Source organism: Podarcis gaigeae (assembly GCF_964106915.1).
Source record: "Podarcis gaigeae genome assembly, chromosome: 11".
Taxonomy (NCBI): domain Eukaryota; kingdom Metazoa; phylum Chordata; class Lepidosauria; order Squamata; family Lacertidae; genus Podarcis; species Podarcis gaigeae.
The window spans coordinates 35,231,650-35,249,415 of NC_139687.1; the positions used below are offsets into that span (position 1 = coordinate 35,231,650).

A 17,766-nucleotide genomic window follows, 5' to 3' on the forward strand; every position below is an offset into this window, starting at 1 on the left:
TGAGGTTATCAGGAGCTGCTGCTACATATTTTACCTCCTTTTCCTTTTTCTGTGTAATTTTTTTTAAAACCACATTCACTTTCCATCTCCTCTCTGAAATACTTATAGGGGGAAAAAAGCAGGTGAGGCAATGGTGGTATTTTTGTATCCTCTTATCACACCATGACATAGTCAGGAAGGTTTTGTGTGTGATGCAAAGAGCTGGAACAGCCAAGATCAAGGAGGCACAAAAGCTTGGCTAGATTACAAAGCAGGATCCTGGAAGCATTCTTCCTTCCAACAAAGTGTTTTCTTTTGCACATGCAAGGGAAAGCAGGAGACCAGGATCTATAGTTCTTTTGGAAGATGCCTAGTGGGGAGGAAACTGGCAGGCTGTTGCTCAGATTCCTTGGTCCTACTCCATTCATTTAGTTGGCAAATTGTCACATGAACAAAAAAGAAAAACCTGGTAAACCCAAACACTCTCTGCTTGGCACACCTACAATTTGAAGGACACATACTGAGATTGTGTGTGCAGAGCCAGTGTGGTGTAATGATTAGGGGGTTGGACTAGGACCTGGGAGACCAGGGCTCAGATCCTTACAGCAACTGGAGGTCCACACATACTCCATGTGTGCCCTAGTTACTTCCAAGCTAGGTTGCTGGAATTTTGTCTATATGGGGCTGCCTTGAAGGACAGGCTGGACACTCTAGTTAGTCCAAAATGCAGCCACCAGATCTGGGACCTGAACACCAGCTCACACCAACCCGAATTTACAGGATCATCATTGATTGGCTATTCCAGGGGTAGTCATCCTTTCTATACCTACTGCCCACTAATGTATCTTTCTTGATGGTAAAATTTCCATACCTCCCACCAGTGCTCGATGGAAGGACGATTCACCTTGTGCCGTAGAACCCCCTACTGCCCTCCTAGAATCCTGAAACGGCCACTAGTGGGCGGTAGGGACCAGGTTGACAACCTGGGCTATTCATTTCCGGGCTCAATTTAAAGTGCTTGTTTTAACCCTTAAGGCTCAGATAACTTTGGACCTGCTGCAACATGAGCTGCCCCTCAGTTAAGTTGACCCAGTTTCCTAAAGTGAACCATCATTGTTTCCTAACCATCATTGACTCTGTTTCCTAAAGTGAAATTAGACAGGTAGATTCAAATTCACAATTATGGATTACCCTCCCACTGGAAATCTATCAGGCACATTTTCACTTAGCTGCTGAAGGTCATGCTTTTAGCAATGATGAATATTTTGTCTTGTTTATCTTGTTTCATTGAATATTCGTTTAACTCTTGTAAGCTGTACTGTTTACTTCTTAATAATAAAACAAGGTTGTATTATTTATTGCTGGCTGCCCTGTGCTCCCACTGGGAGGAGGTGTGTGATATAACTATGTGGAAATAAAATACTAAGTAAATAAACAGACAGAAGTGATATTATTGTGAAATGGCTTTATGTTTTCTTTAATTCTCATAATGAAACCAGCCCCACTTTACTCTGAATGACTATACAGGAAATAAATTGTTTGTATTTATGATTCTATGAGTCTATTATATGGTTTATTCCAGTTCAACAACATTCCCCATTTGAGGCTTATCGGAAAACCTCAAATCCCTCCACCTTCTTTGCCGCAGCCAGACTTTCTGCGATGCTGAATGGAAGTGAAGAGGTCTATGCAAACCGCATGGTGGTGGATCAGGTAAGTCTGACAGACATGGACTCTGCTGACTTCTTGTAAAATGGGCACACTAACATCCAGACCCAGGAGCTGGAGGAACTCCACAATTGCCTTTGCCGTCTTTCTTTCTTTCTTTCTTTCTTTCTTTCTTTCTTTCTTTCTTTCTTTCTTTCTTTCTTTCTTTCTCTCTTTCCCTCTTTCTCTCTTTCTCTTTCTTTCTTTCTTTCTTTCTTTTTCTTTCTTTCTTTCTTTCTTTCTTTCTTTCTTTCTTTCTTTTTGTATTTCAGTTTTCTAGGGGTGTGTGAAATTAACAGTCTGATCTTAGTTGTGGTTCTAAAAAACCCCCAAATTTAACGATGAAGATGATTATTAACAAAACTAGCTTTCCTTTTCTCTGCATTACTGGGGTTTATATTCCATTTTTTTTCTGCTTCTGTTGGTTACAGATGATATTTAATAGCATCTTAATGTCTGCTCATCCGATTACTGTATTTTGGGGGAAATGAATAGGTTTTTCTCATGCTTATTAAACATAAGTATAACAAAATAAGAAACCTACAGGGAGATCATTCTTCAAATGGCCTCTGTTTAGCTGCTCTCCGTCTCCCCCCAAATAACAGACTTCTAGCAATAATTAAAATGACAGGAAAATGCACTGCAAAGGGTGGAATAATGGTTGCTTGATACAAGGCCATGTAACCTCCCCACAAACAAATCAGGATAAATGTTCAATAAACAGTTAATCTGGAAGCAATCCTAGAACACATCCTAGGTTGTGTTTCTCTAGCCAGTTTTGTATTTGGAATGTGAGGACCTCATACTAGTCTTTACAGACTGGATTCAACTTCATTTCATTTTGTTTTGCAGCTTTTGAATATCACCTAACTTGTTTGGATTTCTTGCTTTAGATGGAAGACATGGGCGTCAAGTACATGAAGGTAGACCAGTCTGCTCCTGAAATGTACAGAGACCGCGCAAACTCAAATGAAGATCCAGAAGCATCAGCAAATAGCGGGGACAGCAGAAACTCCTCCCCCATCATTCAGCCTCATTTGGACGCAGCAGGTCCCAAGAAGACACATGCATTTAGCAATCAACGGAATCAACGCTATTCCATCATTAAAAAAAGGAGGTGTGGATTTAATTTTAGCAGTGTTGTTTCGAAAAGAACCCCCCCATACAAACATGTCTTGCTCAAAAAACAGAGAGAAAAATGAATGTCAAAAAATTGTCTCCTGAGGAAATAAAAAGATAGCCATAGGCTGCAGTGCTAACTATGTTGACTCAGAAATGAATTCCACTGAATGCAAATGGGGCTATGATTCCAACCTAAGGCTCTCTGCAAGCCCCCCTTTCCAATCCAATCCAATCTAATCCATAGTCTTCTCTTGGATTTGTGAAATGTTGCCCTTCATTCTTGTATTTTTCTGAACCTTGGTTTTCTGGATGGAAATCAGCTCATTGTCAGGACTGCACAGCGCCACACATGGCTCTCTGCAATCATTGACTACCAGCTAATCATCATTGCTCCCAGAGAGCCCTTCATGGTACTTTAATAAAGGGTTGCCCCCTCATGGTTTGATTTCAAACCCTGTGAGATAAATTGGATCACCTGACAGATAGGTGCCCCTCCTGTCGAATATGGCCTACAGCGGATATGGGGGAGATAAAAATCTGATGCACTTCAACTTCATATCCATATCCCCACTCCTGGCTTAGCACATGCCTCTAATTTCTTAGATATTTGAGCCATGCAGAAGTCTTTGGAAGGTGGCTGGGATACTGATCATAGACAGTGTCTGTAACACCCTCTGCTTAATGTTGAATAGCCAGCTTAAGTTGCATTTGTAATTTGCGGTTCTCTCTCTCTCTCTCTCTCTCTCTCTCTCTCTCTCTCTTCTCTGTATGCTTAGTTCTAGTCTTGATGACTTGGATGTAGACAATGGAGATGAAAGAATTTCTAACCGATCCCATAACTGCTACCCTTCAATGTCCTTCAACTCTTCTGCAGCCTTGGCCAATAGGGATGGGTTAGGTTCTTCAGAGACAACAACAGAACTGGATTTTAACATGAGCAGGGCTGAATCCCTTCCTTTGTCCAGCAATCTGCAGTCAAAGGTATTTGCTTGTTTTCCTACAAAGTTAGTAACTCATCTTTTCTATTTCCAGTTAGCCAAATCAATTACAATAAGGCGGGGTACCATTTTTCTTTAAACTCATTATTAAATATGGGGTTGGCTGCAACCTTTAATTGATGTGAGATCGTATTTCCCAAAATTTGCCACGCCATCTTTTCAGCAATAGACAAGTCTAGAGGAAAGGAATTGCACATAAATACCTTTACCTACAGTGGCCATAAATGAAATAATTGGATTGAGCATTCATCTAGCTTAGCAAATGTTTATTTGAAAAGCATCAACACCTACCTAGCAGTTAGAAAAAGGATGAGGAAATCTGGACTTATGCTGTTGTTGTTGTTGAAGATCAGTTCTCTAAAACATTGGGTGTTTTTTAGGAATCGTTACTGTCTGGAATTCGGTCTCGTTCATATTCCTATACGTCACCCAAAGTCTTATTAGGGAAATCACAATGTGCACGGGACTTCATAGTAGCTGATGCAAATGATGGTAAGCATTAGCCCTGTTTTCACTTGTCATGTTCCTCCTCCCCTCTTCCCTGCAGAAGGATGAAGTTGGTGTCCTTTATTCAGCCCAAGTCTAAACTTCCTTTAGATCTTCAGGAATGCAGGTGCACTTGCTTAAAACTTGGGGTGATTAGAAAAACCCAGGTGTTTAATACAGTCAGGAGAAAGGCTCCTTCTGAGTGACTGTTCAGCCCTCTGTATCTGGACCCTGAGCCCCTCCCTAGCCCCTCCCCTCCCCCTAAGCCCATGCCTGTCACTGGGCCTCCTTTGCACCCTCCTTGAGTGTTCTTGCTTGGCTAGAAAGTAGCCTTGAACTCTGCTTCTTGCTTGCCTGTGTGGAGGAGACAGAGGGATGTGTGTGTGTGTGTGTGTGTGTGTGTGTGTGTGTGTGTGTGTTGAAACAAGTTTATTTGCTGAACACACTGAACAGCGAATCTGGCTCTGCCCAAAGATTGGCATGCAGCCCTCCCGGAAGGTTGCCTACAAGCAATGTGAAAAAACCTTGAATCTGCAATAGCTGAGGCAAAATAGATGCAGGTGTACCTCGTCCCGTTCCCCATCATGTGCTGGTTTTTCTTTCTCCTCCCAAGCAAATTCTGTCAGCCAAAATAAGTCACATTTATTTATTTATTTCACAAAGTTTATATACCAAATGAGTGCATAAATTACTGTTGATATTGACTTCCAGAGAAAGAGAATGAATATTTGATAGATCTACCCCCCCCCCACACTTTTTGCTTTTAAATATTCGGCCATGTTAGCCTGCAGTAATTGAGTGAATATTGTGATATAGCTGCTTTAAACGTATTATTGTTTTGTAGAACAACGTGCATTCAGCTTGCCTGAACAGTCAAGAGAGAAAAGGTATGGACTTTTTAAGGGCATATTTAAGAATAAATAGTTATCTGGTTATTAGCAATAGCCATCAACCAACTGCAACTGTTTTACTTTACAACTAGATTTATTACATCATTAAACCACCCCAGTGCCAACCTGATTAGTATTTGTTGGTGATAGCTATGTAAAGTACCACACCTCATTTATGTAAAATTATGGTTCTGAATTCAGTTTTAGGAAATATATTTGTTCTCTTCTTGTCTCCAATAGCACAGTCACAGTGTATTAATTAGTTACCTGATTTCAAGAAATCATGCATAGCATAATGAAAGATTTCCTGGTGTATTTTTAGGATTCCAGAAGAAGAGTGGGAAAAGTATATAATACCTACAAAATCAGAATCTGAAAAATATAAAGTCAGCCGTACTTTTAGCTTTCTGATGAATAGAATGGCCAGTACACGAAATAAATCCAAGGTAATTCAATATGATGTGTGCTAGATGACAGGTTTTTAAAATATATATATATCTTAAGAATGCGGAATAGATTTTGAAATGAGAACGGCTTCTAAATGTTTGCAGATGTAACCCTGTAAACACGTATTTTCCCTGGGAAATGAGACATTTCTGCATTTGATGCAGAGGGTTGCCTTGCGTGGTTTTTATTATGTTAGTAACATTAAAAATAGCGTTCCCCACCTGCAATCTGAAGCCATGCCATCTTCTTCACTAACTCAAGACTCTACCCTCTTATTCGGCTACATGTCTCATTTCTGCCTTAAGTGAAGATAAAGAGAGAAAAGGACAGGGTTTGATACAAGTCGCAACAATAATAGGACTATTTGTACAGCTGCACAAAACATCCCTCCCCTTTTCACTTATTTTTTTTTGGCGTGAAAGTAGCACTTTGGGGAAAAGTATTTTCTGCCATCTCCCAGTCATGGAAATGCTTATTGCCCCCACCCCCAGCCTGTTCACTGCCAGCTTAAATTGCTTTGGTCCCATTGTTCTTATAATTATTGTGTTTTCTCTGAATCTTCCTATTTTTGGGGATAATCCCATGGGGGATCCTAGCCAATCAGGTATTACATAGTAAATAGGATGACATCACAGTTCTACACAGGCAAATTTGTCTAATGAGTTGGCATTTCTGGAAGTAAATGAAGGAGCCTTCAGCAAGCATCACTGTAACTATAATGGGTGTTTAGTCAAGGTTTAGAAGGAGCGAGACCTGAAAAAACCCATAAACCAGGAGGGGTGCAAAGAATGTCTGTTAAATGGAAGCATGCATTTGGAACGTTGTGTTCGGAATGTACTGCCTTTATGCACCTCGTCCGACTGAATGATGACAAGAGATCTGCATTTGTTGAATTGTTGTTCTTGTTGATGCTTTCTTGTGCAAAATTAACAAAATGAATGCATATAAAAGATAGAAGACTGGGGAGATTTTATAAGATGCAGCTAATCTCTCCACTTCTAAAGAACAAGGCAGTAAGTGACATGGGAAAGATAAAACTGCTGCTGGGTTTAATAATACTGGAACATCTCAAAAGCTAATGAACTTTAAATTCTTTTGTTTTTCATTCGGCTTATCAAGGCCAAAAATAAGGACGCCAAAGAGAAGGAGAAGCTTAACAGGCACCAATTTATTTCTGGAACTTTTGGTGGGGTGATGCCATGCTTCTCATGTGAGAAAGCCCTTTTGGGGAAAGAGGCATTGCAGTGTTTATGTAAGTACCTACGTTTTATGCTGAAGACATTTGACACCCACAGATTCCCCCATATTCCATAACTCTGATTGAAAATAGCCTTAATCATATCACAGGGTTCTTATACCTCACAGTAGCACTTACAGATTGCATCAACATCCCTAGAATCATAAGGTAAAGGTAAAGGTAAAGGTACCCCTGCCCGTACGGGCCAGTCTTGACAGACTCTGGGGTTGTGCGCCCATCTCACTTAAGAGGCCGGGGGCCAGCGCTGTCCGGAGACACTTCTGGGTCACGTGGCCAGCGTGACAAAGCTGCATCTGGCGAGCCAGCGCAGCACACGGAACGCCGTTTACCTTCCCGCTGGTAAGCGGTCCCTATTTATCTACTTGCACCCGGGGGTGCTTTCGAACTGCTAGGTTGGCAGGCGCTGGGACCGAGCAGCGGGAGCGCACCCCGCCGCGGGGATTCGAACCGCCGACCTTTCGATCGGCAAGCCCTAGGCGCTGAGGCTTTTACCCACAGCGCCACCAAATCGTGTTGCTAGACTGATGATAAGGCTTCCATCAACAGAACGAGAAGGGAAACAATTTTCGGAGATTCTCCCCCTGCAGCCTTCCCAATCTGTTCCAGAGGTTTAGGCCCCGCCGCAAAATATGTTCGAGGTGTTTTAAAGTGGTTGCAGGGGAGGAGGAATTGATGAAGAATGCTTCCTCCCTGTTCCATGGATGGAAGCCTTGCTGCCAGCAACACCATCAGACACAACCCCACATAATCATACAATAGGGAGGGACCTCAAAAGTTATCTAGTCCAGTTGTATTCATGAGAGGTGCCACCCAGCCTCTGTTTAAGAATCTCTAACAAATGATAGCCTTGAATACCTTGCAAGGGAGCTTGGAATGTTCTCCCTAGCAGGGCCTGCCTGGTGGTGGCATTAATATCCTTTTGGTTGAGACTTACCTCTTCTGCCAGCATTTGATGGACCTTTATAGAATCTGGTGTGCTAGCTAGCCTGGTCCAAATACTGGTGACGCTTTACTGCTGTTATGAATGTATTTTTTGATATTATTGTTTCTTGTTAATTTACTGATGACTGTTACTGTTTTTTTAATCTTTTGTACATTTTATATTAGTTTGTGAGTCACCTAGAGTGGTAGGTCAAGTTAATAATAATGCTCCCGTGTTGTGCTCAGAAATGAACCACTGTTTCCATATGTGATCGGTACAAACATGAATTTAAAGAGAAGGTCTGCTGCCATCCCATCTAGTTGGGACCCATGGGATAAAACGCACATGATGGCCTGAAGATCAAGAAACATATTTTTCAAGGAATGTGTGGCTTCTCTCCTCCCCATGTCTCCCGGGTAACATTTAGTTAAAGAAAATGAGGGGTGTGAATGTAAGATACTCAGTGCTTCCTCACTTCTGTTCCACTTCATTGGCTAATGTTTGCATGAGGCAGGGAAGCACTGTGTGTGGTGACATTCCAACATGTATCTGCTTAAACTAAGTGTTACTGGGGAGAAGCGGGAAAGAGAGTCTCTTCTACGCAGTGGGTGCTGCTTTGGCCTTGTCCGCAAAATGCTATTTCAGTATAAGATGGAATATGTGTTGCACCTTTAGCTCAAGCAGCTGCCTTTTTGCTGGCCCCTTTCGTAGAAAGCTACCAGTCATCACAGCAGGGGAACAGATTGTGTCCTGGATTAGATTATTTAGAAATAAACCTTTTAATGTTGGGGTGATAAGTCATAGACTTTACATTTTGAGAGATTTTTTATTTCTTTCTTGTAGATTGCAATGCACTTGTGCATAAAAATTGTAGAGAAAGTGCTCCTGGGTGTCCAAAAGTAAGTTTTGAAAGGGTTTGGAGATATCACTGCTTGTTGTTTGATTGCCTTATATAAATTCCCTCCTCGCTGTGTTTTTCTGTACGCTTGTGTCATTTTGCTTCATGTAATCCATAGGGTGATGAAGCTTAGAGAGTCGTGTCTCAAAATGACATTTCATATGTTACTTCAAAATAGATAAACAACTAACGAAGGAATAATTTATTTGAAAATGCCATATTCATCAGTAGAAAAACCAAGGCGTTCTTGGGGTAATAGAAAATGTCTAAAAATAGTGGGACAACTTAAATTTAACATTTTCCTATAGCCTCTTGTTTCTACTTATTTGGCAGAAACTTGTTGAGCTTGTTTAGGCACTGAAGGCTGTGTAATTTCACGAGGTCTGTTTCAACTCCCCTCGCCTTTCCCTGCCTTTCCTCACACAGATCTGTGCTTCCTATATTACTATCTGTTGTTGTTGTTGTTGTTAGATCTTGGGAAGAGGTGTGGATTAAAGTGGTTGAGATAGGGCTGATTCTTATGATCATTTTAGAACCTTGCTATATGTGACTTTTCTGGTCACAATAAATGGGAAACTGAGGAAGAAGAAGGTTGCAGCTGAAGCCCACTGATTGGGAACTGAGGTCCAAGTGGAGCATTTGAAATGTAGCTTCATCTGCTCTATTTTTCATCTCTGGTAACAAATAACAAGAGTGGCTATTTATCAAAGATAAGCCCTCATAGTATGTACAGCTTCCCTTCATCTATGAAATCCAGCGGCTGAATCCAATGTCATCAAGTAGTACCAAGGGGAATAGCGCCTCCTGGTGTGCACCAACGAGGATGCAATAGCAAGATTTCCACTCAACATTACTGACCCCCAGCATTAATTTTTCCAGTTCCCCACCCACCCCAGACCTAAGCTTCCCCTTCCCGCTTACCTCTGAACACTTGCCACACAGATACAAGCATAATTGCATTGAGAACAAATGCATATATTAAGGATTTATTTTAATTATCTGAAATTGCTATGGCAACATGTCATGGTATTAAGACATTCTGACAGAATACCATGGGTGAGATTGTGAGTTGTGGGGAGAAGGGACTCTATTCACTTTAATGGGCACCCAACTGCAACACTCTGGAATTTAACAAGAAAAATTTCATGGGTATGTATGTTGAGGTTTGAGTCTATGCCAGCAATTGGCATACTTACTATAGGGAAAGCACAGAATGTGAAGTGGCAGAATGTGGTGAGGGGCAGCCCTAAAGCCTAGGAGTGTTAAATGATGTCTTCAAATTTTCATACTATTAAGAAAGCATTCTTCTTTACCAGAAATCCCAAGAAAGGTGCCATATTAAGAACAGGATGCAAGCTGTCCAGACAAGTAAGCACTCTAGTAAGAAAGCTAAGAGATGTAAATCCATATTTTTTTCCATTTGTCAGTTCACCTGTCAGTTAAAATTGTTGAATACTAGCAAAATAAGCTTAAAACGATACAACTGAGCTTCTACACAATTTGTCCTTGCATACGACTTTATCCTGAATACTTGTGAAGATGCACTCAATGGCTGCATTCAACCAATATGCTCAACCATGGTTTAGAGAATTGGGTATAGGCCTTGGGCTTGTGGGCTCTTTCCTCCTTCTCCCCTTGTACAAGCCCCTTCATGAATCACTTCTTGGTTTCATCAAGCCATTGTTTACTTACGAACTAGAATAAAATTTTAAATGCAGACATTATCTGAGGAAAACAGATATTGGTTTATTTGAGCATGCGCTAACGTCAGGATGAACCATTCAAAAGTTTTGAGCTTTGTTGAAACTGCTAGAAATATTAGCCTGACTGAATTAAAACTGTGTGAAATTCTATTTTAAAAAGTATCAGACTATGAAATATGAATAATGGAGGTTATATGGTGTCTAAGAACATAATTCACTTAGTATCATAGCTATGAGAAGTAATTTAACTTCATCCTCTGGTGCAATTCACCCTTTCAAAATTCTAAATCCTACAACAATATTATCAAAAGTGTATTTTAATCTGCAAAATATTTTTACTGAGATCATCATTAATTAGATAGGCAAGGATCCAAAGATTCGTTTAGATTCTTCCAGGGATGCTTCAACATGTTCCTTGTGCAGTAGCCCTCCATGATACTTTGGATATGTTGTAGTGGATTGCAACTCAAAATTATTACAGTGGTACCTTGGTCGCCAAACTTACTCTGTCCCGGGAGTCCATTCAACCGTTCAAAAACCAAGACATGGCTTCTGATTGGCTGCAGGAGCTTCCTGCACTCAGTCGGAAGCTGCAGAAGCTGCATTGGAACAAGCTGCATTGGAACAAAAAATGTTTGCAAATCAGAACACTTATTTCCGGGTTTGCGGCGTTTGGGAGCCCATTTGTTCGGGAGCCAAGCTGTTTGACAACCAAGGTACCACTGTATTATTATTATTTAAATCAGCTGAGTGAAATATAAGAGCTCTTGGTATCATAGCCATAGTTTGCCATTGGGAGATAGAAAACTGCTTTATAATAAATCAGATCATTAGTCCAGTTAGCTCAGTATTGTCTACACTGACTGGTAGCAGCTCTCCAAAGTTTTGGATAGTGGTCCCTCCCAGCCTTATGTGGAAATGCTGGGAGTTGATTCTGGAACCTCTTAAGTGCAAGTCATGTGCTCACCCTCTAAGCTGCAGCTTTCCCCAAAGACACAGATACAGAGCACTTTGTTAAACTTGTCCAATATCTGAAATACCTGAAACTTTGACCTTCCAGATCCATCATTCAGAGATGTTCCACAGCCAACAATGTCCTCAATGCACCCTTCTACCTCAACACCCATTGGATTATCTACTGTAAAAAAAGATGTATTGCAGCCATCAAACCCCTTATCCAAAAGTGTTCCAGGTACCAGTTTTGAAAGGTAAAATGGCACTCTCTGATGTCTTGCAGTAAACATGATGCTTATCTAAATGAGTCACTACACCTGTACGGTTTTGCTTTACCCTAGGAAATCCATGTCACCTTTGGAATCAGATACCGATACCAGTAGCTGGAGATCTCGGTCTCACTCTGAAGAGCTGTTGCAATCAATAGGGACCGCTTCGTCAGTTGACTCTTTTATAATTGAAGGTATATGGGGAACTCAGTGTGATACTATTGACATGTGTAAATGTGTAATATATTAACAAGAAGTGTTTATAAAATAGTACCACTTGTAATGACGAATAAGTAAACATCTGTTCCCATTTCCATTTCCATTATTCCTAATTCTGCAGCAAGGATCACAAGAGCATTGCAAGCTTTATAGTTCTTGCTTGCAAGGACCAGCTCCCTTTTCATCTCAGCATCATGCTTTTAAAAATACATATCTATCTCTTTTCTAGTGGTTTTCTTGCCTATATGGATTTATTTATTTATGCACCACCTCCTATGAAACACCTCAAAGTGTTTTAACACTAAAAACAATTTAACATATTTATGTATGCCTACCTGCTAACATTCTTTCCTGGACATAAAAATGATAAAACACCATAAAAATTCAGTTTCCAGCATAATTCTTCTTCCAGCAGAGAGAAATGCAAAAGCATATAAACTATGGTTCAGAACAATAAGATCACGGATTTCTTAAGAAGACCTGGTAAAACTAAAAAGTCTTTGTGCTGAAATAATCATAGGGAAAGCGTTATGTGAGCCTCTCTAGGGATGAATTCTCTCATCGGAGGCCCCTCTACCAGCAGCCAACACACTTGGTGCATGTGTTTGTGTGGCACACCCGCAGCGGGGTCTCTGAACAGGATCTCATTACAGTGGTCCCTTGGTTTACAAACTTAATCCATTCCGGAAGTCCGTTCTTAAACCAAAGCATTTTTAAACCAAGGCTTGCTTTCCTATAGCAGGGGGGGACTCAATTTACAAATGGGACACACTCAACATGAAGCGGAACATGTTCTGCTTCCATGGCAAAGTTCACAAACCAAAACACCTACTTCCAGGTTTGCAGCATTCTTAATCCAAGTTGTTCATAAACTAAGCTGTTCTTAAACCAAGGTACCACTGTATTTGAGTCCGTTTATACGGAAGAAGGCCTGAGATGCAGAATCACACATTTTCAGCCCTATCTGTGACTTCCCGATTCGCGTCATGTGCTCATGCAACCTCATAACTGAGGTCCATCAGTGTTGCTTGTGTGCACCAAAAAAATCAACCCTACATCTGATTTATGTTATTATCTAATCACTGCCTGAGTTCCACCTTCGCATGCTCATATTTATGTGGCTGGTATATTAAATACTGTTTACTTTGATATCTACAGACGACGTTGATGCCTCACTGTGGAGCGACCTCAGCACCGATGCATTAGAATTTGAGGCAGAATCCTGGAGTCTTGTTGTCGACCCTTCATTTTGCAATAAGCAGGAAAAGGACATTATCAAACGGCAAGATGTGATTTTTGGTCAGTATTCTAAAATTTAGTCTAATGTTCTGTATAACTAGATACAGATGATGAGGTAAACCATGCCGGAACTGCTGGTGAGCACAAAAATAAGGAACCCGCTGTATGAAATAGAAAAAAACACACCAGGGGAAACCAAAAGCGCAGCTTCTGATTGGCTTCAGGAAGCTCCTGCAGCCAATTGGAAGCCACGGAAGCACCATCGGACATTCAGCTTCCAAAAATAGTTTGCAAACTGGAACAGTCATGTTTGGGAGCCAAAATGTCCAAGAACTAAGCTGTTCGAAAACCAAGGTACGACTGTATAGTGTCCTTGTATGCTGGCCTTAACCCCCATTTTTTTAAATATGGGACTGTTAGTTTATTGGAAGTCAGTTTTGATTTATTTAATTGTGCATTTTCTTTTTCTTCACTGCAGAGCTGATGCAGACAGAAGTACATCACATCCATACCCTATTCATTATGTCTAAAATATTCAGAAAAGGAATGAAAGAAGAATTGCAGCTGGATCACAGCACTGTGGACAAAATATTCCCCTGTTTAGATGAACTGCTAGAACTTCACCAGCAGTTCTTCTGCAGTATGAAGGAGAGACGACAGGAATCATGTGAGGAGGGCAGTGATAGAAATTTTGTAATTAGCAGAATTGGAGACATCCTTGTGCAGCAGGTAAGGCACTGAACTGAATAATTTTATTCATTTTTACTCTTATTAACTTTACTGTGCTCAGTGGGATGGAGGAGAAATTTAATTCAATATTAGTAATCTGCAAGGTTTACAACTTGAATATCTAACTAGGAATGGGAGGAGAATTTTGATCCAGTCTGTGAAGTGAACCTCTGTAATTTGCACTTTGCAAAACAAAATGTCAACCGAAACAGCCATATTTCAAAATTCTCACTTCTCCAAATTTTGCAATGCCTTTCTCCTGCCCGGTAATGTGTACCAAAATGCACATACCAGTGTACACAATAAATGCATGTATTAGTGAAAATAACGTACTGTTGCACGCCACTCCCAGAGGTTCCAGGGTTTGGTTTCCTTCGAATGGGGGAGAGCAGAGACTGTGGTGTATTTCTGATATATGATTTATGTACACATATATACAACCTGACCCCCAAGATGGAGAGGCTCACAGCACTAACACCTCAGAAGGTCTTGTGTCTTCCTTGGTCACAGCCTTGGATTCAGACAGAAGTCAAGCATGGCTCTGTCTCCCTGGCTTCTCCCTTCTTCTAGCCCAGCTCTTAGCTCATGAAACTCTGTGATTTCTGCCTTTCTCACTACAAGCCAGGTGAGGGAAGGGGCCCACCCTTTTGCCCTCTGGCACAGAGCAACTTCCTTTGTTAGACCATACTTAGGTGGTACCTATGGTGACAACTATGACCTTTATATCACAAAAAAACCTGCCTAGCTAATTCAGCAATGGAATCCTCATTAGATTTTAACCCCAGGAATTACAAGGGAGTCCGGTATCATCCAGACTAACCCCTTGAAAACACACACACACACACACACGAGGGGAAATTGGTTGCAAAAATGTGAATATTATTCAAAACAGCGTACAAAATGCTGATGAATTTTCATGACAATTTTGGGGGGTGGGATGGGATTTTATTGCTTACGTTAATAATGCAGAACATAATCAGTCTTCACTTCTGGCCTATAAATGGCTTTACTTATTTCCTCATATAGTGAATTAGTCTTTGTTAAAAATAATCCTTTGGATACCTTTGGCCACAATTAAATATTTGAGGGGGGGCCCTACATATTAGTCTTATTACTTACGTGAAAACTCTCCACTGAATACCAGTACATAAATTGTAGTCAGACGTGTAGACTTTATTTGATTCCCACTGCCTTCAGAGGTTAGCCATTAATCTGACTGATGTGTGTGGCTTTGTATGGCTTAGTAACATTTTCAGTGTAAGGCATTTGATGTTCCATGAGTACTATTTTTAATTGCTGCCTTTTATCAGTTTTCAGAAGAGAATGCAAACAAAATGAAGATGATATATGGGGAATTTTGTAGTCATCAGAAAGAAGCAGTGAGCCTTTTCAAAGAACTGCAACAGAATAAAAAGTTTCAGAACTTCATCAAAGTAAGTTGGCAATAGCAGGTGAGTTAGAATCATAAAACTGTAGAGATGAAAGGGACCCCGAAGGTTGCCTAGTCCAACCCCCTGCAATCCAGGAATCTCAGCTACTTCTGTAGAAAAAATGCTGGAATGAATGAAACCTTAATAGTAACATGCCTGAACAAAACTGGTGTAGCACAGAGGCTCGAGTCTGAGCTGCAAATCTGGAAGTCGCTGGTTAGAACTTTGTGTGCCTTGAATTCACTAGTAGCCCTAAGCAAGTCATTCTCTTTCATCCTCAATCTCCCCCTCCTCAGGCTGTATGATGAGAGATAATGATCATGGGGATACTGGATCATGTATGTGAAGCACTTTGAACACTTGAAAGTCCTATGCAAATTATTATTATTATTCATTAATTATTATATAATTAATTTTTCTTTAACAGAGGTTTCTTTTAAAGAACTGAATATATTACCTTGTGCAGGCACAAAATTAATCGGCATAGGTCATTTATGTTGTTGAGCTAAATTCTATTCTAAAAACAGGCCCATAGCTGTAAGTGAGGTTTTAACAAATGTAAAATTTAACAAATTGTGTGTAAAATCAGTTTAGTAAAGCTTACAATGAATTTCAACTTACAGTGGTGCCTCGCAAGACGAAAAGAATCCGTTCCGCGATTCTCTTCGTCTAGCGGTTTTTTCGTCTTGCGAAGCAAGCCCATTGACAACTTAGCGGATTAGCGCTATTAGCGGTCTAGTGGCTTTTAGCGATCAGCTGAGAGGCGGCTTATCAGTGGAACAGCTGATAAGCGGCTTAGCGGCTTAGGAAAGGGGGGGGAGCGAAAAAACCCCGTGGGAACTCGCAAGATTTTTTCGTCTTGCGAAGCAACCCCATAGGGAAATTCGTTTAGCGAAGCGCCTCCAAAACGGAAAACCCTTTCGTCTAGCGGGTTTTCCGTCTTGCGAGGCGTTCGTCTTGCGGGGCACCACTGTACTATCAAAATACAGTATCAGATTTGGGGAAAACCCCCCTTGCCAAAGAAATCCACATAGTTTCTTACAAAACTTAACAACAAATTCAAATACAACAAAGTCAACGTATTTAATATTACAATAAAATCTAAATTTAATAACAAATGCAAATCAAGATTAGCAACACAAAGCAAGGAAGCTAACCCGACCCCCTTAGTGCTGAATTTTGCTGTATTCTGATGACCCACAGAAGCCTAGCTTGGATATAGTTCTGAGATCTTCAGGGCTAGGTCTTTTCACTAGGCTCAGAAGGAGCAAAAGAGATATGTTGGACACCACCAACGATAGTTAGTTGTCCTCTTCAGCATCCCAGGTATTCCAGCCACTAGTGCTGGTCTTCTTTCGTTTGGATTATTTTTATTTCAAAACCACCACAATAACCTTTCAAACTAAAGTAATAATTCACACTAGTTAATCCGTTGAAGACCTTGTTTTCTATTGACCAGGTTGATGATGCAAACCCTAAAACTAAGATAAGTAAAAATTACCTTAATCTGGCAGGAGAGATTCACAATGTAAAAAAAGGGGGGGGGGAGAAAGTATCACAGGTAGGAATGCTTATTTACATAAGTGTTATAGTTGCATTCCAGAAAGCATCTCCCCCCCCCTGGATGTTGTTGGACTCTACGCCCATCAGCCTCGGCCAGCATGGCCTATGGTCAAGGATGATGGGTGTTGTATTACAATGCCAGATGGGAAGCAACGGATTAGGGATGGCTGCTCTAATGATTCACTGACTTGGGGAACTTATCATATCCTTCAGAACAATTCAGTTATATAGTTAGTTATCTTATTGACTGCATCATACAAATGTTGTAGCTAGATAAAGAGAATAATATGAATTTTCATTGGATTTAATCAGAAAAAGAGGACCCTGTTAAACATAGGCTAAACATAACCTGCGTATCAAATACATCAAACAAGGGATGTATTTCAAAATTCTATCTGTTTTTAAAGCTACGGAACAGTAATCTTTTGGCTCGACGTAGAGGAATCCCAGAATGTATTCTGCTTGTTACTCAAAGAATCACAAAGTACCCAGTTCTAGTGGAGAGAATATTGCAGTATTCCAAAGGTAAGCCATAATTTTAATTCACATGCCATCAGAAATTCTCAAGGTTTGCTCTGTTGAATAACACTAGGGGCACCAGAGATTTTTCCCTAGTTTCTCACATTGTGAACAGGAAAATATCCACCTAAAGTAAACAACAGATGGATCAGAATTTCACGTCCCCCTTCCATTCCCCCTTGACAAACCCATTTTGTCAAGGTGTTTTGTTCGTCCCCCTTGACGAACCCATTTCGTCAAGGTGTTTTTTTCTTGAATGAAAGCAGTGGCAAGAACTGGCCTGGCCATTATATCTTCGTCACATTGATTATTACTGGGACCCAGAAGGGCAGAAGCCATATTTTCAGTAATACAAAGCAAGCATATGTTGCATGGAAAAGGAATGCAGATATTAATTCTGGAACAGTTATTATCATTATATGTGCTTTCGTCTC

At 40.6% G+C, this 17,766-nt stretch overlaps 1 protein-coding gene across 9 annotated transcripts in view; it reads left to right on the forward strand.

Moving 5' to 3' along the window:
- ARHGEF28 (Rho guanine nucleotide exchange factor 28) overlaps positions 1 to 17,766 on the forward strand; it is a 132,619-nt gene that overhangs the window by 77,375 nt on the left and 37,478 nt on the right. For 6 of the 9 annotated variants that reach the window (XM_083703093.1, XM_083703094.1, XM_083703095.1 and 3 more), the window contains 15 exons: positions 1,562 to 1,692; positions 2,580 to 2,803; positions 3,585 to 3,789; positions 4,187 to 4,298; positions 5,137 to 5,179; positions 5,505 to 5,628; positions 6,749 to 6,881; positions 8,653 to 8,708; positions 10,024 to 10,087; positions 11,471 to 11,618; positions 11,706 to 11,827; positions 13,011 to 13,151; positions 13,570 to 13,820; positions 15,131 to 15,253; positions 17,221 to 17,338. In XM_083703093.1, coding sequence (XP_083559219.1) covers positions 1,562 to 1,692; positions 2,580 to 2,803; positions 3,585 to 3,789; positions 4,187 to 4,298; positions 5,137 to 5,179; positions 5,505 to 5,628; positions 6,749 to 6,881; positions 8,653 to 8,708; positions 10,024 to 10,087; positions 11,471 to 11,618; positions 11,706 to 11,827; positions 13,011 to 13,151; positions 13,570 to 13,820; positions 15,131 to 15,253; positions 17,221 to 17,338 — 1,995 coding nt within the window. The remainder of the gene's footprint in view (positions 1 to 1,561; positions 1,693 to 2,579; positions 2,804 to 3,584; positions 3,790 to 4,186; positions 4,299 to 5,136; positions 5,180 to 5,504; positions 5,629 to 6,748; positions 6,882 to 8,652; positions 8,709 to 10,023; positions 10,088 to 11,470; positions 11,619 to 11,705; positions 11,828 to 13,010; positions 13,152 to 13,569; positions 13,821 to 15,130; positions 15,254 to 17,220; positions 17,339 to 17,766) is intronic. The other 3 variants (XM_083703096.1, XM_083703092.1, XM_083703099.1) reach the window with 1 other exon arrangement.